Genomic DNA, 25,421 nt, shown 5'->3' with positions numbered 1-25,421 from the left:
ACGAGAACCTACGAAAGGGAGTGGATCTTCTCGTCCTCCCCCCGGACTTGATGTTGTTTTCGAACGCATCAAAGAAAGGGTGGGGGGCCCACTTTCTGAACCACAGGACCTCAGGCCTGTGGTCAGAATCAGAAAAGTACCTTCACATAAACCTGCTAGAAATGAAGGCCGTGTTCCTGGCACTTCAGAAGTTCCACCAAGTCCTGGCGGGCCACTCTGAGGTAGTGATGAGCGACAACACCCCAGTGGTGGCTTATATCAACAAGCAGGGAGGTACCTTTTCAGAACAGCTATCCCATCTTGCAGTAGAGACACTGAGATGGTCCGAAGTCCACTCGATCACACTAGCAGCTCGCTTCATTCCGGGCAAAAGGAATGTGCTCGCCGACAGTCTGAGCAGAGCGACACAGATAGTGAGTACCGAGTGGTCTTTGGATCCTCAAGTTGCCAACAAAGTCCTGACTTTGTGGGGTTCCCCGACTGTGCACCTGTTCGCTACAGCGCTGAACTACAAGCTCCCGCTGTACTGCTCCCCAGTCCCGGACCCCAAGGCTCTCTGGCAAGATGCCTTCCAACAACGGTGGGACAACATGAATGTGTATGCCTTTCCCACGTTCTGTCTGATGAGGAGGGTACTCAACAAGACCAGAATATCGGTCAACCTTTCAATGACCCTCATAGCTCCGCTATGGCATCACGCAGAATGGTTCCCGGACCTTCTGCAACTCCTTACGGAGCCTCCAAGGGAACTCCCTCCACGTCACAAGCTACTCAAACAACCACATGCCAACATCTTCCACAAAGCCGTAGCTTCGCTTCGACTTCACGCCTGGAGACTATCCAGCATCTCCTCAAAGAGAGAGGATTTTCGCAACAAGTTGCGAACAGGATGTCGGGACACCTGCGCAAGTCATCCGCAGGGGTCTACCAGGCGAAGTGGCGAGTTTACTGTGGTTGGTGTCGTGGAAGGGGTATCTCTCCACTCGATGCCACTATTTCAGCAATAGCGGAGTTCCTCGTGTATTTGTGGGAGGAAATGTGCCTTTCAGTCTCGGCAGTGAAAGGCTATCGCTCAGCCTTAAGTCTTGCCTTCAGGCTCAAAGGAATGGACATTTCTTCCTTGCTGGAACTTTCTCTTCTCATACGAAGCTATGAACTTACCTGCCCTCAGTTGGAAGTGAGACCCCCTCCTTGGAACGTGGTTTGAGTTCTCAGGTCTCTAAAGAGACCTCCCTACGAACCACTACGCCAGGCTTCAGATCGCCACCTTACTTGGAAGACGGTGTTCCTGCTAGCTTTGGCCTCGGCCAAGCGAGTCAGCGAACTACATGGTCTCTCATACGACATCGCCCATTCAAGGGGATGGGGGGAGGTAACGTTCAGGTTCGTCCCTGAGTTTGTTGCCAAGATTCAGAACCCGGGAGTGCCGGACCCTCGGTTCGACTCTTTCCAGGTTTCGAGTCTCCGTTCTGTAACAGATGCCCCAGACCATCTCCTACTTTGCCCAGTAAGGAGTCTGAGGTTGTATCTGAAGAGAACAGCTGCAGTTCGTCCCCAGGTTCAAGTCTTGTTCGTGAGCACTGGGAAAACGAAGAGAAGGGTCAACCAGGAATACCATCTCAGCCTGGATTCGCAAGGTAATACACCTGGCCTTGAATCCTGACCCTTCTCCGTCACGTCGCCCTAGAGCGCATGATGTCAGGGGCATAGCTACGTCCCTGGCCTTCAAGAAGAATTATTCAGTGACGCAGGTCCTGCAAGCTGGGGTGTGGAGGCGTCAGACCACCTTCACAGCCCACTACCTGCAAGACGTGACCCAAAGGAGGCTCGATACGTTTTCTATCGGCCCTGTGGTGGCTGCACAACAGCTGGTCTAAACCTCAGGCTCCTTAATGGACAAGTAGCAGAAGGTTGAGGGCATTGTTACCTGGTTTTAGTCTGCATGAATGGAAAGGTTTGACTGGCCCTTATTCTTTTTTTCATCCTTTCCTCCCTTGGAGAAAGCAGCCTCCTGGGTTCTCTGCACAGCTGACCTCAAACCACTGCAGGTAAACCCTGCTTCCTTGTGTTCCTAGTTTTTCAATATTAATCTTACCCGATAATCATGTAGCTGTCAACTCCGTTGCCCAACAGAAATCTACGGACGGGATACGCCAGCGATCGCTATACAAGAGGGGGGTGTACTCACCAGCGCCATCTGTGGTCAGGTACTGCAGTACTTCTTGTCAACACCACCTCAATTTTTCCTCTGTCGTGCCGCCGGCAAGACCTACATGGATACGCTGTTGATTTTGGAGTCTTTGTTCACGGTTTTGGTGAAGTATTGCTCTGAAATTTAGCCTTCGCTATACAGGAAGTTTTTCCCTTAGCTTAGATAGCTTTTGGATTGATTTTGATTAATGGTATAACGATCTTTGCTTTAATTTGGAACCCCCCTTGACTGTTCTCTAATTCAAGATGTCCGACCATTCTCAAGCTCCTAGACAAAGACGATGTAGTGTTAGGACTTGTAATAGGTGTCTTCCGAAGGCCTCGGTTGATCCTCACACCGTTTGTTCCGACTGTGGGGGAAAATCCTGTCAGTTGGAAGATCGATGTGGGGAATGTGCCGGGCTTTCGGAATTCGATTTTAATGAATTCCTCAAGTATACGGCTAAGTTAGAGAGGGAGAGAGTTAGGAGGAGTTCTTCTCGCTCTTTGGTTTATTCCTCCCCCCATGATCCTCAACCTTTTCCTTCCCCTGTGGTGGTGAACCCCGAACCTATTACTACTGCTCAGCCTGATATGTCGGATGTGTTACGTGCCATTCAGGCTTTAGGTGATAAAGTGGAGTCTGTAGTGAGTGACCACAAATTTCTCTTGGCCGATGTCAAGGAACTTAAAGTGAAAAGTGCAGTGGGAAGTGGTAGTGCCAGTGCTGTGCCTAGTGTCAGTGTCAGTGTTGCGCACGAGGATACTTCTGTGCGTGCCAGTCGTCCTCCCAGTCCGGGACCTCTTGCAAGCTCCCAAGCCCAGGGGAGAAGCAATGTCGAAGGGCAAAAGGGTTCGGCAGGCCTTGATCGGCGCACAGTAGTATCCTCAGTGGTTGCGGGCGTATCTTATAGAGATCGTCACTTCCACTCTCAGACGATTGAGCCCTTAAATTCCTCGTCTGCGGAAGAAGTTTCCGGGAGGAAACGCTGGACCCAGGTCTCAAGGCCTCTTAAGCGTAAGGTCCAGACCGAGCGAGTCCAACAGCCCAGATGTAGCCACTGGGCCAGTTCGGACTCGCCGCAGTCTTCTGATGGCTGCACGCCTCCTAAGAGAGGTAAAGCGATGCCTCAACAGACCTCTGCCCCAACTTCTGTTGATCCCAAGTTGGCTATGCTGCAGACTATGCAGTCGCAGCTTGCGGTGTTGATGCAGGAGTTTCAGGCAGAGAAGGTTAGCACACCTCCTCCTGCGAGCGCTCCTCCACCTCTGCGCAGTCCACCCTGCCAGACGTATGATGTTGAGGTTCCTCAACCTGCCTCCATGCGTGAGCTGCCGCATTGGGAGTTGCCAGATACCAGCGCTGTGCAGCAACCTCCACTTTCCTTGAGGCAGGAGCCTCTTGCTATGCGGCAACCTCCTCAACACTTGAGGCAGGAGCCTTATGCTTTGCAGCAACCTCCTCTACCCTTGAGGCAGGAGCCTCATGCGTTGCGACAACCTCCTCCATCCTCGAGGCAGCAACCTCCACCATCCTTGAGGCAGCAACCTCAACTCTTGCGGCAGCCACCTCAACTCTTGAGGCAAGAACCTCAACTCTTGAGGCGAGAACCTCAACTCTCGAGGCAAGCACCTCAACTCTTGAGGCAAGAACCTCAACTCTTGAGGCAAGAACCTCAACTCTTGAGGCAAGAACCTCAACTCTTGAGGCAAGAGCCTCTCTCTGCGCAGCCACCTCCTCAACCCTTGAGGCAGGCGCTACTCTTGAGGCAGGAACCTCATGCCATGAGGCAGCCACCTCAACGCATGCAGCAACCGCATTCTTCGCAGCATGAGCCTCTTCCCATTCAACATGAACCGCAGACTATGCAGCATGAGCCTCATGCCTTACAGCATTCGCTTCTCACCTCGCTTGCTCCTCAGACCCCCGCAGAACCTCCTTCATCCCAGCCTCATGACTTTGTCATTACCAGCCCTCATCCTCTTCAGCAGAGACTTGATGATGAATCCGCAAGTGCGCATGCACCCGTTCTTCAGGATTCAACCATTCAGCATACCGCTTTATCGTTACCTCTCGCTTCTCAACCCTCAGGTGATGAGGTTTCTGAGGATGAAGCTGCTCACCTGGATGATCCTTCTTCTGATGTGGAGGAACCCAAGTCGTTGCCACCCTCCATTGACTTTCGTAAGGTCCTGACTCTGTTCAGAGAGTTATACCCTGAACACTTTGTTTCTGCTACCCCTCGTTCTCCTCCATCCGAGTTTTCTCTAGGCATGCAGCCTATTAAGTCTGCCTACACTAAGCTCGTCTTCGCTAGATCATCAAAGAGAGCTTTGAGAATTTTAGGGGATTGGTTGCAGTCCAAGCAGCAACTGGGAAGGACGTCTTTTATGTTTCCTCCTCCTAAGCTGACTTCTAAGTCGGGTGTCTGGTATGCCACGGGAGAGGAACCAGGCTTGGCGATCCCTGCCTCTGCCCAGGCTGACTTCTCAAGTTTGGTTGACTCTCCCCGTAGGTCAGCGATGAGACGCTCTAAGGTCTGTTGGACCTTTTCTGATCTGGACCACTTCTTGAAGGGAGTCTTTCGCGCCTTTGAAATTTTTAATTTCCTCGACTGGTGCCTGGGGGCCTTGAGCAAGAAGACTGCCCCTTCTGACAAAGACTCGGCCATGCTGATCATGTCCTGTATGGACAAGGCAATTCGCGATGGTTCTGGCGAACTTGCTTCTATTTTTGTCTCGGGAGTCCTCAAGAAAAGGGAACAACTTTGCTCCTTCCTTTCTACTGGTATCACCTCTTGCCAGAGGTCACAGTTACTGTTTGCTCCTCTCTCCAAGTTCCTGTTTCCTGAGGATCTAATCAAAGAGATGGCTGCGGCTCTTATACAGAAGGATACGCATGACCTCGTGGCCTCTTCAGCACGTAAGGCTAAGGTTGTACCTTCAGTACCGAGAACTTACCGCACCACAGTGGCTGATACACCTGCTACCAGATTTATTCCGCCCTTTCGTGGCAGAGCCCCCAGCCGAGGAAGTACCCGCCCAGACGGTCACAGGGGCAGGTCCAAGAAAGGTGCCAAGTCCACGAAAAGCAAGCATTGACTCTCCTCCTCTCCAGACAGCTGTAGGAGCCAGACTCAAGACCTTCTGGCAAGCCTGGGAAAGAAGAGGTGCAGACGCTCAGTCTGTCAAGTGGCTAAGGGAGGGTTACAGAATTCCGTTCTGCCGCAATCACCCTCTGACCACTTCTCCCATCAACCTCTCTCCCAACTACAAGGAAAAGGACAAGAGGCTAGCGTTACATCAAGAGGTGTCGCTCCTGTTACAGAAGGAGGCAGTGGTGATAGTCCGGGATCATCAATCCCCGGGCTTTTACAACCGTCTCTTCCTGGTGGCCAAGAAGACAGGAGGTTGGAGACCGGTGCTGGACGTCAGTGCGCTCAATGCTTATGTCACCAAGCAGACGTTCACTATGGAGACGACGAAGTCGGTCCTAGCAGCGGTCAGACAAGAGGACTGGATGGTCTCGTTGGATCTGAAAGACGCCTACTTTCACGTTCCCATCCATCCAGACTCCCAACCTTTTCTGAGATTCGTCTTTGGAGAGGTTGTGTACCAATTCCAAGCCCTGTGTTTTGGCCTAAGCACGGCACCTCTGGTGTTTACGCGACTGATGAGGAATATTGCGAAATTCCTTCACTTGGCGGACATCAGAGCCTCCCTTTATTTAGACGACTGGCTTTTAAGAGCCCCCACAAGTCGTCGCTGTCTGGAGAGTCTCAGATGGACTTTGGATTTGACCAAGGAACTGGGTCTTTTGGTCAATTTAGAGAAGTCTCAGCTTGTTCCTTCCCAAACCATCGTTTACCTGGGAATGGAGATTCAGAGTCAAGCTTTTCGGGCTTTTCCGTCGGCCCCAAGAATCAACCAGGCCCTAGAGTGCATCCTGAGCATGCTGAAGAAGAACAGATGCTCGGTGAGACAGTGGATGAGTCTAACAGGGACTCTGTCATCGTTAGCCCTGTTCACCGAGTTAGGGAGACTCCACCTCCGCCCCCTTCAGTACCATCTAGCAGCTCACTGGGACAAGGATATGACGCTCGAGGCGGTCTCTATTCCTGTTACCAAAGAGATGAGGACTACTCTAATGTGGTGGAAGAGCAACATCCTTCTCAAGGAGGGTCTCTCTTTAGCTGTTCAGACCCCCGATCTTCATCTCTACTCGGACGCATCAGACTCGGGCTGGGGCGCGACCTTGGACGGACAGGAATGCTCGGGGACATGGAACAAGGAACAGGAAACGCTTCACATCAATTGCAAGGAGTTGTTGGCAGTACATCTGGCCTTAATGAACTTCAAGTCCCTCCTGCTAAACAAGGTGGTGGAGGTGAACTCCGACAACACCACAGCCTTGGCGTACATCTCCAAGCAGGGAGGGACTCATTCGAAGAAGCTGTTCGAGATAGCAAGGGACCTCCTCATTTGGTCAAGAAGTCGAAAGCTCACGCTGGTAACTAGATTCATTCAGGGCAATATGAATGTCTCGGCAGATCGCCTCAGCAGGAAGGGTCAAGTCATCCCCACAGAATGGACCCTTCACAAGAACGTGTGCAACAGGCTTTGGGCCTTGTGGGGTCAACCAACGATAGATCTGTTCGCTACCTCGATGACCAAGAGGCTCCCATTGTACTGTTCCCCGATCCCAGACCCGGCAGCAGTTCACGTGGATGCTTTTCTGCTGGATTGGTCCCACCTCGATCTGTATGCATTCCCGCCGTTCAAGATCATCAACAGAGTTCTTCAGAAGTTCGTCTCTCACGAAGGGACACGGCTGACGTTGGTTGCTCCCCTTTGGCCTGCAAGAGAATGGTTCACAGAGGTACTGCAATGGCTGGTCGACGTTCCCAGGACTCTCCCTCTAAGAGTGGACCTTCTACGTCAACCTCACGTAAAGAAGGTACACCCAAGCCTCCACGCTCTTCGTCTGACTGCCTTCAGACTATCGAAAGACTCTCTAGAGCTAGAGGCTTTTCGAAGGAGGCAGCCAGAGCGATTGCCAGAGCAAGGAGGATATCCACTCGCAGAGTCTATCAATCCAAGTGGGAAGTCTTCCGAAGCTGGTGCAGAGCCAATGCAGTTTCCTCTACCAGTACCTCTGTAACCCAAGTTGCTGACTTCCTGTTACATCTTAGGAATGTTAGATCTCTTTCGGCCCCTACGATCAAGGGGTACAGAAGTATGTTGGCAGCAGTTTTCCGCCACAGAGGCTTGGATCTTTCCTCCAACAAAGATCTACAGGACATCCTTAGGTCTTTTGAGACCTCTAAAGAACGTCGCTTATCCACTCCAGGCTGGAATCTAGACATAGTCCTAAGGTTCCTTATGTCACCTAGATTTGAACCTCTCCAGTCAGCCTCTTTCAAAGACCTTACTCTCAAAACTCTTTTCCTCGTCTGCCTTGCAACAGCCAAAAGAGTTAGTGAGGTTCATGCCTTCAGCAGGAACATAGGATTCACATCTGAAACAGCTACATGTTCCTTACAGCTCGGTTTTTTGGCAAAAAATGAACTTCCTTCACGTCCTTGGCCTAGATCGTTCGAAATTCCTAGCCTTTCCAACATGGTGGGTAACGAACTAGAGAGAGTTCTTTGCCCTGTCAGAGCTCTAAAGTACTATCTTAAAAGGTCAAAGCCTATACGAGGGCAATCAGAGGCCTTATGGTATGCCATTAAGAAACCTTCGATGCCTATGTCCAAGAACGCAGTTTCTTATTACATAAGGCTTCTGATTAGAGAAGCTCATTCTCACATGAAGGATGAAGACCTTGCTTTGCTGAAGGTAAGGACACACGAAGTGAGAGCCGTGGCTACTTCAGTGGCCTTCAAACAGAACCATTCTCTGCAGAGTATTATGGATGCAACCTATTGGAGGAGCAAGTCAGTGTTTGCATCATTCTATCTCAAAGATGTCCAGTCTCTTTACGAGAACTGCTACACCCTGGGACCATTCGTAGCAGCGAGTGCAGTAGTAGGTGAGGGCTCAACCACTACATTCCCTTAATCCCATAACCTTTTTTAACCTTTCTCTTGAATGCTTTTATTGTTGTTCTGGGTTGTTACGGTGGGCTAAGAAGCCTTCCGCATCCTTGTTGATTTGGCGGGTGGTCAATTCTTTCTTGAGAAGCGCCTAGGTTAGAGGTTGTGTTGAGGTCCTTTAGTATGGGTTGCAGCCCTTTATACTTCAGCACCTTAGAGTTGTTCAGCCTCCTAAGAGGACCGCTGCGCTCAGTAAGGAAGACGTACTTATTAAAGGCAGAGTAATGGTTCAAGTCGACTTCCTTACCAGGTACTTATAATTTCATTTGTTATTTTGAATAACTGATAATATGAAATACGGGATACTTAGCTTCTTGATTAACATGTACACTGGTTTTCACCCACCCCCCTGGGTGTGAATCAGCTACATGATTATCGGGTAAGATTAATATTGAAAAATGTTATTTTCATTAGTAAAATAAATTTTTGAATATACTTACCCGATAATCATGATTTAATTGACCCACCCTTCCTCCCCATAGAGAACCAGTGGTCCGAGGAAAAATTGAGGTGGTGTTGACAAGAAGTACTGCAGTACCTGACCACAGATGGAGCTGGTGAGTACACCCCCCTCTTGTATAGCGATCGCTGGCGTATCCCGTCCGTAGATTTCTGTCGGGCAACGGAGTTGACAGCTACATGATTATCGGGTAAGTATATTCAAAAATTTATTTTACTAATGAAAATAACATATTAAGTGTAATACTGTTATGCCCCCATACCCTGACTAGGTGGTATTGGGAGAGTCCTAGCCTAGATTTCCATCTGAAGAACTCCAGGTCAACTTCCTAGGACGAGTCACTTTTCACCTTCGCACACACCTTACGTAGGCCGCAGCAGTTTCACAGCTGCTAGCGAGGAGCAGGGATTCCCTATTGTCTGAGTACGAAGACACTCAAATATGGAGTCCCCGGGCAAGCCAAAGCCAGTATGGCAGGGACTTACCACCCTACCTAAGGGTTATGTCACCCCATATAAATAGCGTGGTTTGTATTTCAGTTACGGAACAAATGACAAATTCGTAGATAATTTGTATTTTTCCTAACTATACAAACCTTAGCTATTTACACATATTTGCCCGCCAACCCTGTCCCCCGGGATAAGTCCTACCTCTAAGCAAAGTGAAGCACTCCCTGTGTATGTGAGGGGGGAGGGGTAGCAGGTTATCCCTCCCTACCCCCCCCCCCCCCGCTAACTAGCGGTGGGGTAGTAAACCCTCATTAAAATTCTTATGGCTCGTCATTCAGCTACGCCGAAGTAATTACCCCATGTAAATAGCTAAGGTTTGTATAGTTAGGAAAAATACAAATTATCTCCGAATTTGTCGTGTTTTCATATGGCTTAATAGAATACCATAAATTTGTGTACAGTTCTTATTAACTCAATGCTTTGGATACTCAAAAAAGCTCTCCATGAATAGAAAAATATAGTCAGAAAAATTGTATTTACCATTAAAATTATGTTTTTTTTATTGCCAGGTGAATGGAGTGGTTTTATGGACTTGGGACCTTCATAATTGATGGGATGGTTGTCATAGGTTGGCACCGATTTAAAAGCAAAGTAACACACTTACTGGTTGGATTTGTGAGACAAAAACTTTGCAGAAATACATCACGTTCAATACATGATATAAAGGTAGGGATAGCAACTTTTTATTCTAGTTAAGGGAGGTCGCGCGAGGGTAGTAACCTCTGCATTCCATGCTTTTAATTTTCTCTGGTATATTTGGAAGATTTATATCAGAAAAAGTAGAAAGAAGGACTTTTTCACCGGCCGTCACAGGTCGACCCAGAAATGTCCTTATTATTTTTAACCAATGTCTCTTAAATCCTTTTAGAATTCAATAATATATCAACCATTGAGATTCTGGTGATTAAAGGACTTACACCAATAGAAAAATTTCAGCAAATTTTGTGTGTAATTGATTTTAGTTTTGTTTGCTAACATTATTTAATAAGAGACTGATTATCCAGCTTAAAATAATACCAGAGTATATTCAGCTTTATACTATATAGTATACAATGGTATCTTGGTTTACGAGTATGATCCGTTCTGAGAGCAAGCTCGTAAAAAAAAAATTATTATTACTTGCTAAGCTACAACCTTAGTTGGAAAATCAGGATGCTATAAGCCCAAGGGGTCCAACAGGGAAAATAGCCCAGTTAGGAAAGGAAATAAGGATATAAACAAGAGAAGTTGTTTATATAAAACTATAATAACAAGATGAAGAGAAACAAGATAGAATAGTGTGCCCAAGTGTACCCTTAAGCAAGAGATCTCTACCCCAAGACAGTGGAAGACCATGGTAAAGAGGCTATGGCACTACCCAGGACTAGAGAATAATGGTTTGATTTTGGAGTGTCCTTCTCCTAGAAGAGCTGCTTACCATAACTAAAGAGTCTCTTCTACCCTTACCAAGAGGAAAGTAGCCACCTGAACAATTACAGTGCAGTAGTTAACCTCTTGAGAGAAGAATAATTGTTTGGTATTATCAGCGTTGTCAAGTTTATGAAGAAAGCGGAGAATCTGTAAACAATGGGCCAGACTATTATGTGTATGTGTCAGCAAAGATGAAATGAGCCATAACCAGAGAGAGGGATCAAATGTAGTAATGTCTGGCCAGTCAAAGGACCCAATAACTCTAGCGGTAGTATCTCAACGTGTAGCCAGTGCCTTGGCCAACCTACTACCTATACAGTACTTGTTCATCATTTACATCTAGAGTTGATAGAATATTTTGTATAGATATTTTTGTTTTGGTCAGATCATTGGTCAAAATGCATCTTTAACGTTTCAAATGCTTTCAGAAGACTAGAATTAGAGAAAGATCATTACTGTGAATGAATCATTAACATTTAAAATGCTTCCAGAAGACTAAAATTTCAGAAATATCATTATTCAGCATGCATCTAACTTGTTTAAAACGGTTCCAAAGGAGTAAAATTACAGATAGACCATTATTCAAAATTTATCTGTAATGTTGAAAATGCTTCCAGAAGGTTAATTTACAGTAAGATTATTGCTCCGAATGAATCTATAACGTTTAAAATGCTTCCAGAAGAATAAAATTACAGAATTCATATAATTTCATATGGACCGTGTGTGATAAGTTGATGGGGTTGATAGTTCATTTGGGCTTATATCATTCTGCTTTTCCAACTAGGTTTGTAGCTTAGCAAGTAATAAAAATAATAATAATGACAAGGATATAATAGGTGGTAAGTTACTTAACCCATTTCATTTTTTCTCAACAGGTGATGTACAAAAGTCCGAACTACATATTGATCAATAAACAATATGATGTCTTAATCAACAGTGATTCACCAGAAGATGAGGTAAGATTTTGTTGACTTATAATGCCTGGTATCATAATCAATTTTACAGTAGTCTTAACCTATTTGTATCATTACTGTACATTAAATTGTTTGAAAAGTTAAATGTATATTTGTTCCTACACTAGATACAAACCCTCATTCTTTACTATAGGAGATATTCTAGCGCGAGCTGGAAAATACGGCAGAAAACCTTAACAAGGTCGTTAACGACCGGGCCGGTAGTTATCCACCTGTTAGTGGTGGGGGACTGCTGGTCAGTAGCTACTGAAAACCTTCAATTGAATTCTAGCTGTCGCAGTGGTAACACCGCTGCTCCTGCTTTTGTTTGACTGGCAGACTAGCTTTTCTTTATTGTGTTTTTGATTAACTTTTTCTTATTCTTTATTAAATGTGATGTCCTCTATTATGAGGAAGTGTCCCGGGGTTCCCCCGATATCTTGTGGCACATTCATGTCACCACCGAAGGTGGATCCTCATTCCCTATGCCCTTCGTGTAGAGGTCATAGGTGTTCTGAAGGCTCCCCCTGCCAAGTATGTAGAGAATGGTTGCCCTCTCAGTGGGAAAAGTTCGTGAAGAGAAAGAAGAAGAAATCCAAGAAGGATTCGTTACCTCCAGGTTCGCCGTCGAAAGGTAAGGAGTCTCGGGCCTCTTCTTCGGCCTCTCGATCTCTCCCTTCAGACTCTTCCTTGCCTCCATCCTCCAGGGGGAAGTCAAGGAAGAGCGGCACCATTGACTTAACCCCCATTCCCCCGGGTCAGGCGGATCACGTTGCCCCTCCCAGTGGGACAATTTTTTACGCCATCAGGAATAACTATATTACCGCTTCCATTCCAGATCATGTACGAGCGGTATGGCCTGCCCTTGGACTTCCTGGTTCTTCTTCGGGGGAAGTGTGGAACCAGTTCCTCATGGGCACAGTTTTACCTCAGGTCCCTTCTGTTTTGGAACCTTCGGGAGTTCCGGACCTCGCCTACATCCCGTTAACACAGTCGGTGGCCGCAGAAGTTTCGGCAGATATAGTAACTTCAGCTCCCGCGGCGCCTACTTCGCTCCTCGCTTGCGCTTCTACGAAACTACAACGTCGCAAGTGCAATCATTGCAATACCTCCCCCTCTCCATCCTCCTTCTCCTCATCGTCTTCGTCCTCCTCGGAGGCTAGGAGGGAGAGAGAGAAGAGGAAAAGGAGAGCTCGCTCTCCTTCGCCCAGACGTTCTCGTCGCAGAGAGAGGCAATATAGGAAGACGTCATCGTTCTCGCTCTTCCTCGCCTTTTATCTCTTCCTCGCCTTTTATCTCTTCCTCGCCTTCTATCTCTTCACGAAATGTCTCGCCGAGAGACTATAAGCGCTCTCGTCATAAACTTAAGAAGAGCGCATCCTCGCGTCATCGTTCTGTCTCGCGATTGACTTCCTCTCGCGAGGGATCATCTAGGCGCTTTAAGAAAAAGAGCGCTACGATACGTTCTCACTCTTCGTCTCAAGAGAGTTCTCCTAAGCGTAATAAGTGCTCCTGTTGGAGCGATTTTTCATCTAATCAAGCCCGGAGCGCGGACAAGGGAAAAGCGCACTCTGAGCGCAATCCCTCTCCTTCACATATTAGCTTGAGGAGCTCAGATCGCTCTAGGAAAGGGAGAAAGAGCACTTCCCCTCACCGTCGCTTCGTATCAACAGAGAGAGAGCGCTCCCGTCCTTCAACCTCCCGATCGCGCAAGTCTCTGGACATATCCGCGCGGGGTCATTCACCTCGCCCTCGTTGTTTCAGACAGGACAGCTCCGGTTCCCGTGCTCCCTAACGAGTTACGGAATACGAGCCTCACGAGAACCTCGGAAGAAGACATAGGGGTTCAACCCTTCTTCTCCTCGGTTGAGAACAGAGGGAAAAGGCCAGACCGCCGATCAATGCAACCTCTTACTGAGACAGTACTGATAATTCGGTCGCCTACGCCTAGACCATCGACTTCCAGGCAAGATCAGGCGCGAGCGGCGCCATTACCCAGCGCTCAGCCTTCCCTTGGAATAACAGCAATGGAGTATCCTACTTCGCCGTTACCTCCAGACACTTGGACTTCTATCGCCCTTCCTCGCGAGGAATTAGCGCGACCGGAAGATTCCTCGGAAGAACAACCATCAAAGGACTTAGAGTCCTCCAATCTGAGGGCTCTAAGAACTATGTGTAATATCTCAGGTCTCGGTGATCTACATCTGTCGCCTCGACATACCGACGCTCCAGCTTTAGACAGACTATGTCGTCCTCCACCAAACCCTAAGACCAGAATCGAACTTCCCTGGTCTATTCACACTGCAGGCCGTCTGAGGAAGGTCTCGCAGGCGGTCTCGGGGGAAACGGGTTCCTTGAAGTCTCAAGGGTTCCATAAACTTCTGCAATTCCCGTTTTCGAGGCAAAAACGCTTTTACAAGGTCAGAGATGCCAACCCTTCTCCTCTGACCCTGGATCCCCTCATAGCAAGGCTCACACCTGGCTGCTCTTCAGAGAGACTCTCTTCTCTCCCAGTCTCCTTTACTGCCACAGAAGCCTCGGCAATGGAAGTAGCATCAATGTCCCTTCTGGAGGCATTATCCTGGTTTGACACGTGGTCAGGCACAGTCGGCTACCTAGCGAGTCACGAAGACCTATCAAACCAAAACTCCATGCAGTCCCTGCAGGAAGTCCTAGCTGCTGGGGCTAAGACAATGGACTTCCTGACTGCTACAACTGCAACCATGTGGGGCAATTGGATTCTCAAAAGGAGGGAATCAGTAGTTCCCAGACTTCATAGGAGCATCGGTAAGACCGAGAAGTCAGATTTGAGAAACTCGGAACTTCTGCAACCTCTCCTCTTTTCTAAACATGCAGTTTCCTCTGCCTTAGATACTTGGAGGAAAGAGACGCAGGACACCGCGATGCAAAAGGCTGCTTCCCTTCGCACAATGCAACAGCAGCCAACTCCACAACCCAAAACCACAACCGCACCTCCAATCCCAGCCAAGAGCCTCAGCCGCCCCTCTTTTATAGCCAAACCTATGGGCAGAGGAAAGTCGGCTCGTCCGAAGGCTAAAAGCAGAGGGAGGAACCCTAGACAGATATAGGGTCACGGCTCCCCCCTCAGTGCGTAGGGGGGTGCCTGCAGGGGAGTTTAAGGAGGTGCAAGGCTATGGAGGTCATGCAATGGACCATCAACGTGCTTCGTTGGGGGTACCGCATCTCCTCCATAGGCTCTCCACCTCCTCTAATTCCTCCCCCGATCTCGTCCTCCCAGGTCCCTCGGGATCCCGGGAAAACAGCAAGCCCTAGCTCGGGAGATCAAGAGCATGCTTCTAAAAGGCGCCATACAAGAGGTCTCCAACACCTCCCCGGGGTTTTTCAGTCACCTCTTTCTGGTAGAAAAAGCCTCGGGAGGTTGGAGACCAGTAATCGATCTCTCTACCTTAAATCAGTTTGTGAAGCAAACGCCATTCAAAATGGAGACAGCAGCCTCCGTGACACAAGCGGTGCGTCCAGGAGACATTATGGCATCTGTGGACTTGAAAGATGCATATTTCGAAGTGCCGATCCATCGCGCATATCGGAAATTCCTGCGCTTTCTGGTTCAGGGTCGAATCTTCGAGTTCAAAGTCTTATGCTTCGGCCTCTCGACTGCCCCACAGGTCTTTACGAAGGTTTTCGAACTCGTATCCTCGTGGGCTCACAAGCACGAAATACGTCTGCTAAGATACCTAGACGATTGGCTACTCCTGGCCTCGTCCAGGGAGCTAGCTCTGGATCACCTGAGAAGACTTCTAGACCTTTGCAAGGACCTGGGGATCCTTGTAAACGCAGAGAAGTCTTGCTTGATTCCAACCCAAGTCTTAAACTATCTGGGTATGTCCATCAACACCCAGGTAGGGAGGGTGTTCCCTTCGGAAGACAGACTTCGGAGACTGGAACAATCCACCAAGTCTTGTCTCCTACAGCCAAGTTGTGGCAGAGACTTCTGGGCCATCTTTCTTCCCTGGAAAAACTAGTTCCAGACGGAAGATCAAGAATGAGAAGTCTCCAGTGGCATCTGAAGACCCATTGGTCTCAAAAGATCGATTCCCCATTCTTGTCAGTGGAGGTTCCAGCTCTGGTGATACAAGATCTTCATTGGTGGTCAACCAGAGAGAATACCCAAAAGGCCGTTCCCCTCTAAAGCCCCAGTCCGAAGTTAAAACTCTTTTCGGACGCATCGCTACGGGGCTGGGGTTCCCACCTAATTAGCATCAGGAGTTTGGTCTCCGATAGAACAAACTCTCCATACAAATCACCTGGAAAGGCCTAAAATACTTTGTAAAAGATCTACAAGGACGAGAGGTGGTGGTGATGAGCGACAACTCCACAGCCGTCTCGTACCTCAACAAACAAGGGGGTACTCTGGCAAGAGACCTCTGTCTGCTAGCGGTCCAGATTTGCCAGTGGGCAGAAGGTCACAACATTTCTCTCACAGCCAGGTTTATTCCGGGCCGGAGAAACATCGTGGCGGATCAACTGAGCAGGCATCACCAAGTGTTGAGTGGCGAATGGTCTTTGGATCCTCGAGTAGCGAAGACAGTAATAGCTTTGTGGGGTTTCCCCACAATAGACCTGTTCGCCACTTCTCTGAATGCGAAACTTCCCAGCTACGGGTCCCCAGTTCCAGACCATCAGGCAGCGATCCAGGACGCCCTTCAACATTCTTTGGACAACCTGGACGCATATGCCTTTCCACCTTTTTGCCTGCTCAGAAGGGTGATCAACAAACTCAGGACCTCTTGGAACTGCAAGCTAACTCTAATAGCTCTGGCATGGCCAAGCAGAGAGTGGTACGCAGACCTTTCCCTGCTGGTTCAGGTTCCAAGGTTTCTGCCTCCAGAACCCCTTCTGATGACGCAGCCACACAGTGGTGTCCCCCATGGGAGAATCCCCTTCCTGAAGCTTCACGCCTGGAGGCAGAGGCTTTTCAGGGAAGGTGGCTGAGCACATGTCCAGGCACCTGCACCAATCTTCCACAAACCTCTACCAAGCAAGCATGGTTCAGTGCATACAGCAGTGATTTCTTCCCCCAACAAAGGATTCAATCGTCTGTGGGTCTAAGACACGCCACCCGATATATCCGTTGTCGATGATGACGGTGACGTTTTCTCTCTTTTTGCATTTTATGTACAACTTCTGTTAGTGTCAGCACATGATGTTGTGGACCGAGCAGTGACAGCAAATATGCCCGATGTTCACTCTGTGCCTGTCAACCTTAGTGTTGAAGTTAATGCTGATGAACCTTAGCACCTCTATGGAAAGGGAAAAAAAAAAATGTTGGTGTTCTTCCTCTAATTCCTCCACCTCTTCCTTCTCTTCTTTGTCTGATCATACTTCTTACTTCAGGAAGAAAAATGAGAAAAGCGTGTTCAAGTTTTTCCTTTTTTGAGAGGGTGTTGGTGATTATCTGGTGACCAGTACCTCATGAATTACTGTAGTGTACTAGAGAGTGGGCCCAGTGTAGCAGCCACCTATGTTACACCACCGGTCTAGGACTTTTTGGCGCAAGACCTAAATCTGGTCTGTATTGATTATAACAAAAATTAAATGAAGGTTATAGATATTAAAATAAAACCATGTCTAGACCTATATACAATTGTATAGCTAGATACTATATATAGATAGATTAACAGACAGATCAATTTTATTTTCTAAAAAGCGTTTTCAGTCCCTCTTGGGACCAAGTACTGATACCCTAGGCCAGGTAAAAGAGGATTGAGAGTTCTCACCTTGTAAGTTTGTTGTCAAAACAGAGTAGGATTACTCATGCCTATCCCCTATCATGTGGCTCTTTGGAACAAGAAGGGAAAAGATGGGGCAGTCTCACAACTCCTCCCCCATGTGCTTTCTTGGCAGGGAGCAAACCCCTACCCTTGCTCATGACTGATCCTTGATTGAGAGTGCTTTCAAACAACAAGCTCCTGTTAGTTATAGAGGAACATACTGGGTATGTTGCAGAGTGAATAGTCCCCAGTGTAGTTTGCGGAGTCTTTGTTCCCTCTAGGGAATGAGAATATGCATGAATTTTTAAATGTGGAAGAGCCTTATAGATATAGAGAACTCAGAGAATTAGCAGTATTTTGTGGTCATTGATATCATTTGTGAGCGCAATTGTTTCAGTGAGGGAACCACTGTACCCTTGCCTTTGATGGTTTCTGCTGTTGAAAAGCAGCGAAGCGCTCCTTTGGGGCTCGAACCTCCCTTGAACTACCGAGACCAGAGCTATCTAGAGGGGTCTCGGGCCAGGTGGAGTCTTAGATCTCTGGGTCTGAGAACTCACTTTGGTCTAGTCACTCTAGAAAGCTTATGCCTCTTTTGGTCACTAGACAAAGTAAATACTGTGCTACGTACCAGAGGTGAACGGTCTTACTCCTCATTAGGTCAACCCTTCAGTCTGTGGGCTGAAAGACACCTTTCCTTGGATCAAGTTAATGCATTAGTTAACATGTTTTGTTCTCAAATTCAATGACTGTGGAGTCTACCACTCTTGCCTCATTTTAGGTGCTATCTGGGGCTGACCACTGATCCCATATACTGAACTTACCAAGTTCTTTGAGATTAGTAACCCTTACGGATGTGGCAAAGTTCCTCAGACTTGTGCTGCTTAGAGGAAAGGTTCTTATGTTCTTGACTCACTAGACAGTCAATCTGTATGCCAATCTAGTTTTAAAGAGAATGGATGCAGTTGAATAGCACTTTCCCAGTAACTTGGAGCAAATAATAGCACTGCTCTTTGGAATGAATCGGTGTCAAGCTGTCCTTCACCCTTCCTGAAGAGGACTGTGGAGGTAGCACTATAGGACCAACAGGTAGGATTTAGATCATGTTGAATCATTGCACAAAGTAAAAGGAACAAGTGCAATAATGATAATAGCACTCCTCCAAGAGGAATATGAACATGAAATTAGGAAAGATCAGTAAATTCATCTCGGGGAAAACTCTCTTCTGCCAAACTCCTCCCACCTTTGGGTGTCCACCAGAGCAGGTACTACGAGGTTCTGCGCGAACCTTGCTCCACCCTACTTCTCCACCACTCTCTTGAGGATCTGACAAAGGGGGTCCCTCTAGAGAGGCTCTCGTCTCGTCTGAGGTTCGAGTCCCGCGCAAGCTCGATAGTTTCTTGTAGTGTCTGCAACCTCACCATCCTTGTGAGCTAAGGATGGTGGGTTTGGGAGAGCCTATAGGACTACCTGCTGAGTCATCAGCAGCCATTGCCAGGCCCTCCCTGGTCCTAACTTAGGTGGAGATGGGGCTTGGGTACTGAGCATAGGTATATACTGTATGGTTGGTCTCTAGGCACTGTCCTGTTAGCTAGGTCATTGTCACTGTCCCTCTTCCTTACCTCTGTCATTCATGAGCAACCTATTAACTATACCTTGTTACGTTTCATTGGCTGTTCTAGCTCACTTGATGAATCATCTATATAAATGACTTAGGTTTGTGAAGTTAGGAAAAATGCAAATTATTTTCACAATTTGCTGTTATTTAATGTAATGGCATCAAAAGATGAGTACTGTAGTGCATTATTGTTTTATTATAGAGAATTTTATTTAGATTTGAATGGATTTTGGATTGTTTTGAAAGCTTCCTGACTTTGTGCTAATGAATAGGTGGAATATTATGATGCTGATGAAATAATTTAAAACACTGAGTATTCTAGCATATAGTAAATTGTTTTAGTCTCACGTTATAGGTATATCAGTGTATATTTGTATTTCAGTAGCTTTATAAACAATTTTTGAATACTATCCTTATATTTATTTTGTATGACTGGTGAATTAATTTACAGGTAACTGTGCAAACTCAGTTGCGACATATTTTTCCCGAGTTGGCTAATCCAAAGCTCGGCCATGAATTCATGTTTGCCCATCGGCTAGATTATGCTACCAGTGGACTGATGTGCATTTCTGTTCATAAGAAAGCTGCCGGAGCTATCACCAAGTGCTTTGTTCATAAAAGAGTTGATAAATACTACTTAGCTCTTGTCAGGGGTCATGTATCGAAAGAGATGCTCGATGTATATCTTCCAATTGGTGAGTAATTTTTCAAAGATTAAATAAGTGTAGTATCAAATATAAATCTATTTTGTTGTTCAGATTAAGTATAAATCTGTTTTATTGTTCAGATCAAGTATAAATCTTTTATTTTTCAGATGAAGTATAAATCTGTCTTGTTGTTCAGACACTTTGAAAATTAGGTTTCAAATGTCCCCCGGTGGTTAAGTATTGGAATTCAACTTCATGAATGATAATGACATGTTATATAGATCCTTGGTTTAATATACAATAGTAGGTGGAAATGTGTTCATATATGTTACAAATATTTTGACCTTAATGAAAGCCTTTGCATCAAAATCAGGATACTTTTATGAAATCCTTTGTATCGAGGCATAGCTAACAGTAATCCAGTCAGTTTGGACCAGTTAATGAAGCAGTCAGATGGAGTCTGTTAACAAGAATGCAGTTATTTCAAACCTACTGACTGTAAATCTAAGAGTCTCAAATCCTTGTACAGTACATAATGTTGATCTGGTGTTGAAAAATAAGTTTTTGGGACACATTCACGTACAAAAGATGGGAATTGTTTTAATTGTTAGGTCAGTCATTGTATGGCAATACCAAGCCATTTAATCATGGTAGATTGATTTATCTTTATTTTATTCTATGGGTAATTTATAGAGAACATACCTGAATACTGAATCCTTGCTGTTTTTCTTTAAAAGGTAATGATATTCGTGAAGATTGGGAAGGAATTAGAATGGCAACACCATTAAGTCCTTATGTTGGTCGATGTAAAGCAGCTCATACCCGCCTTTTGGTGCTCCAGAAAGGAATATATGATAGTAAGTTATCTGTTTTATGAAAGATTGGATCTTAACCGCTTTTACCCCCAATTGGACGTACTGGTACGTTTCACAAAACTCATCCCTTTACTCCCATGGACGTACTAGTACGTCCTTGCAAAAAACTGCTATTTAATTTTTTTTTTTTTTTGCATATTTTGGATAACTTTATGAGAAACTTAGGCATTTTCCAAAAGAATGAGACCAACCTGACCTCTCTATGACAAAAATTAAGGCTGTTAGAGCAATTTAAAAATACTGTATATATACTGTATTGCAAAATGTGCTTGAAAAAAAAACGCCTGGGGGTTAAGGGTTGGAAAGTTCCAAATAGATTGGGGGTAAAAGGGTTAACAATTAGCCTGAATGGAGAAGTTTTGTGATATTTTTTTATTACTTTATTTTATGTTCAATATTAATAATTGCTTTGTTAAGCAAATTACTTAATTCATATTAATTTTCCTTTGAATCTCTAATAAGTACTGTTCATTTTCATTCAATTAGGTGTGAAAAGTGTTGAGAGTATAGCCTAACCATGCTTGTCATTTAAGTAATACCCTAAATACAGAAATGTGTCTTTCATGACTTGACCAACTACACAAGACAGAATTTTTCCTATCTGGTTAAACTTTTTAACCCTTTTACCCCCAGGGTATTTGGAAATTTCCAACCCTTAACCCCCAAGGGGTTATTTTTTTCCCAGCACATTTTGCAGTACTGTATATGTTTTTTAAATTGCTCTAACAGCTTTAGTTTTTGTCATAGAGAGGTCAGGTTGGTCTCATTCTCTTGGAAAATGCCTGAATCTTTTCAAAAAATTATCAAAAATATGAAAAAAAAAATTTTTATAGCATTTTTTTGCAAGGACGTACCGGTACGTCCATGGGGGTAAAGGGATGGGTTTTGTGAAACGTACCAGTACGTCCTTTGGGGGTAAAAGGGTTAATAAACATTTAGTTTTGTATCAATGATTTTTTTATTTAATGGAAGACTGAATAATTACTTAGACCTTGTGAATTGGTAGATAGAGCTTGCTGCTTTTGTTTTTCAATTGTGTTGTGGTTATCTATGTGAATACCCATTATTTTGGACGTATTGCTTCTGAAGTTGGGTAATAATGATAGATTGTAATTGAGAGAATATATCAAATGGATATTTGTTCCTACACAAATACAAACCATCGTCCTTTAACCCTTTTACCCCCAAAGGACGTACTGGTACGTTTCACAAAAGCCATCCCTTTACCCCCATGGACGTACCGGTACGTCCTTGCAAAAAAATGCTATAAATTTTTTTTTTTCATATTTTTTATAATTATTTGAGAAAATTCAGGCATTTTCCAAGAGAATGAGACCAACCTGACCTCTCTATGACAAAAGTTAAGGCTATTAGAGCAATTTGAAAAAAATATACTGCAAAATGTGCTGGGAAAAAAATACCCCCCCTGGGGGTTAAGGGTTGGAAATTTCCAAATAGCCTAGGGGTAAAAGGGTTAATAAGAGTATGATCCCAGCCAAGAATGGAATGGCCATTGACAGGATGGGGAAGCCTTGCCCACCTGTCCATCAGCTAGACACTCCCTTTTGACTTTGGCCTCAAGTAGTACAGATATACTCTTGCTGCCTCCCTAATTTTGGCTATTTCAATTTCTGGCTTTCTCTCTTTTAAAGAAATGGGTAAGTGTGCAGTCAGACTGTCGTGTTCGAGGCATAAATTAAAGGAAGAATAAAAGGATAGCATTTTTTTCTGGATAAACCTTAATAAACATTTAGTTTTGTATCAATGATTTTTTTATTTAATGGAAGACTGAATAATTAATTAGACCTTGTGAATTGGTAGAGCTTGCTGCTTTTGTTTTTCAATTGTGCTGTGATTATCTATGTGAATACCCATTTTTTCAATATTAATCTTACCCGATGATCATGTAGCTGTCAACTCCATTGCCCGACAGAAATCTACGGTCGGGATACGCCAGCGATCGCTATACAGGTGGGGGTGTACTCACCAGCGCCATCTGTGGTCAGGTACTCCAGTACTTCTTGTCAACAAGACCTCAATTTTTCCTCTGTCGTGCCACCGGCAAGACCTACATGGATACGCTGTTGATTTTGGAGTCTTTTGTTCACGATTTGGTGAAGTATTTGCTCTGAAATTTAGCCTTCGCTGTACAGGAAGCTTTAGCCTTAGCTTAGCAAGCTTTTGATATTAATTTGATTCATTGGTTAACGATCTTTGCTTTACTTTGGAATTCCCCCTTTGACTACTTCTAAAATTCAAGATGTCTGACCATTCCCAAGTTCCTAAATACAGGCGATGTAGTGTTAGGACTTGTAATAGGCGTCTTCCGAAGGCCTCTGTTGATCCTCACACCGTATGTTCCAATTGTAGGGGAAAATCCTGTCAATTGGAAGATCGATGTGGGGAATGTGCTGGGCTTTCGGAATTCGATTTTAATGAATTCCTCAGATATACTCGTAGGTTAGAGAAGGAGAGAGATAGGAGGAGTTCTTCTCGCTCTTTGGATATTTCCTCTCCCCATGCCCCTCAACCTTTTCCTTCCCCTGTGGTGGTGACCCCCGAACCTGCTACGAGTGCTCAGCCTGCAATGGCTGATATGTTGCGTGCCATTCAGGCTCTCGGTGATAAGGTGGAGTCATTGGTTAGTGACCGCAATCAGCTCTTGGCAGATGTCAGAGAGCTGAAAGCGAAGAGTGCAGTGGGAAGTGTTAGTGCTAGTGCTGTGCATAGTGTCAGTGTCAGTGTTGCGCATGAGGATGCATCTGTGCGTGCCAGTCGTCCTCCCAGTCTGGGACCTCTTGCAAGCTCCCAAGCCCAGGGGAGAAGCAATGTCGAAGGACCAAAGGGTTCGGCAGGCCTTGATCGGCGCACAGATGTATCCTCAGTGGTTGCGGACGTATCTGCTAAGGATCGTCCCTTCCACTCCCAGACGAATGAGCCCTTACATTCCTCGTCTGTGGAAGAGGTTTCCAGGAGGAAACGGTGGACTAAGGTCTCACGACCGCTCAAGCGTAAAGTCCCTTCCGAGCTAGTCCAACTGCCCAGGTGTAGCCACTGGGTCAGTTCGGACTCGCCGCAGTCATCTGATGACTGCACACCTCCCAAGAGAGGTAGAGTGGTCCCTCAACAGGCCTCTGCTCCAACCACAGTAGACCCTAAGTGGTCCATGCTGCAGACTATGCAGTCTCAGCTTGCGGCTTTTATGCAGGAGTATCATGCAGAGAAGGTTAACACCCCTCCTCCTGTGAGAGCTCCTCCACCGTTGCGCAGTCCTCACTGCCAGACGCATGTTCGTGCTGCACCTTCTGCTTACATGCGTGAGCTGCCGCATCGGGAGTTGCCGGGTTCCAGCACTATGCGGCATTCTCCTCAGCCTATGCAGCATGCTCTGCAGACCTTACAGCATGCTCCGCATACCATGCAGCATGAGCCGCATTCCATGCAGCATGAGCCTCATACCATGCAGCATGAGCCTCATCCCATGCAGCATGAGCCGCATACCATGCAGCATGAGCCTCATACCATGCAGCATGAGCCGCATCCCATGCAGCATGAGCCGCATGCCATGCAGCATGAGCCGCATGCCATGCAGCATGAGCCGCATGCCTTACAGCATGCTCTGCATACCACACCGCATGCTCCTCAGCCCACCGCAGACCCTCTCTCTCACCGGCCCTCTGCTTTTGTTGTTGCCAGCTCACAGTCTGTCCAGCAGAGGCATGATGATGGATCCGCAGGTACGCATGCACCCGTTCTGCAGGATTCAGCCGTTCAGCTTGCTGCTCTGCCTTTGCCTCTTACAACTCACCTGTCGGGTGAGGAGGTTTCTGAGGATGAAGCTGCTCATCTAGATGATCCTCACTCTGATGTTGAAGGACACAAGTCTTCGCCACCCTCCTTAGACTTTCGCAAAGTCCTTGCTTTGTTCAGAGAGTTGTACCCTGAACACTTTGTGTCTGCAACCCCTCGTTCTCCTCCCTCCGAGTTTGCTCTGGGCATGCAGACTACCGCGCCTGCCTTCACCAAGCTTGTTCTCGCCAGATCATCAAGGAGAGCTTTGAGGGTTATGGGGGATTGGTTGCAGTCCAAGAAGCAACTAGGAAGGACCTCTTTTGTGTTTCCTCCTCCCAAGCTGGCTTCTAAGTCGGGCGTCTGGTATGCCACGGGAGAGGAACCTGGCTTGGGGGTTCCTGCCTCTGCCCAGGCCGACTTCTCAAGTCTGGTTGACTCTCCCCGCAGGTCGGCTATGAGACGTTCGAAGATCTGCTGGTCCTTTTCAGATCTTGATCACTTGTTAAAGGGAGTCTTTCGTGCCTTCGAGATATTCAACTTCCTCGATTGGTGTCTGGGAGCCTTAAGCAGGAAGACTTCCCCTTCTGACAAGGACTCAGCCATGCTGATCATGTCCAGCATGGACAAGGCAATACGGGATGGGTCTGGCGAGCTTGCGGCTTCTTATGTATCAGGGATCCTCAAGAAAAGAGAACATCTGTGCTCCTTCTTATCTGCTGGTATCACCCCTTGCCAGAGGTCAGAGTTGCTGTTTGCTCCTCTTTCCAAGTGTCTGTTTCCGGAGAAGTTAATTAAGGGGATGGCTGCCTCTCTTCTCCAGAAGGATACGCATGACCTCATGGCTTCTTCTGCACGTAAGGCTAAGACCTTACCTTCCGTGCCTAAACCTTACCGCCCCTTAGCAGTTGATACACCTGCTTCCAGGTTCATCCCGCCCTTTCGTGGCAGAACCTCCAGCAGAGGAGGTACCCGTGCAGACAGTCACCGTGGCAAGTCCAAGAAGGGGTCCAAGTCCACAAGAGGCAAGTTTTGACTGCCTTCCTCTCCAGACAGCTGTAGGAGCCAGACTCAAGACCTTCTGGCAAGCTTGGGAGAGCAGAGGTGCAGACGCTCAGTCTGTGA

The 25,421-nt window shown here is 46.5% G+C and overlaps 1 protein-coding gene across 1 annotated transcript in view; it reads left to right on the top strand.

Moving 5' to 3' along the window:
• The window catches only part of LOC137658825 (RNA pseudouridylate synthase domain-containing protein 1-like), a 44,116-nt gene that overhangs the window by 9,597 nt on the left and 9,098 nt on the right, over positions 1-25,421 (top strand). The window contains exons 2-5 of the mRNA XM_068393899.1: positions 9,764-9,920; positions 11,540-11,620; positions 19,437-19,680; positions 20,370-20,489. Of these exons, the coding sequence (XP_068250000.1) occupies positions 9,768-9,920; positions 11,540-11,620; positions 19,437-19,680; positions 20,370-20,489 (598 nt within the window). The 5' untranslated portion in view covers positions 9,764-9,767. The remainder of the gene's footprint in view (positions 1-9,763; positions 9,921-11,539; positions 11,621-19,436; positions 19,681-20,369; positions 20,490-25,421) is intronic.

The sequence above is a fragment of the Palaemon carinicauda genome, chromosome 1 (genome assembly GCF_036898095.1).
Source record: "Palaemon carinicauda isolate YSFRI2023 chromosome 1, ASM3689809v2, whole genome shotgun sequence".
Classification (NCBI taxonomy): Eukaryota; Metazoa; Arthropoda; class Malacostraca; order Decapoda; family Palaemonidae; genus Palaemon; species Palaemon carinicauda.
This window is presented reverse-complemented; position numbering and strand designations above follow the sequence as displayed.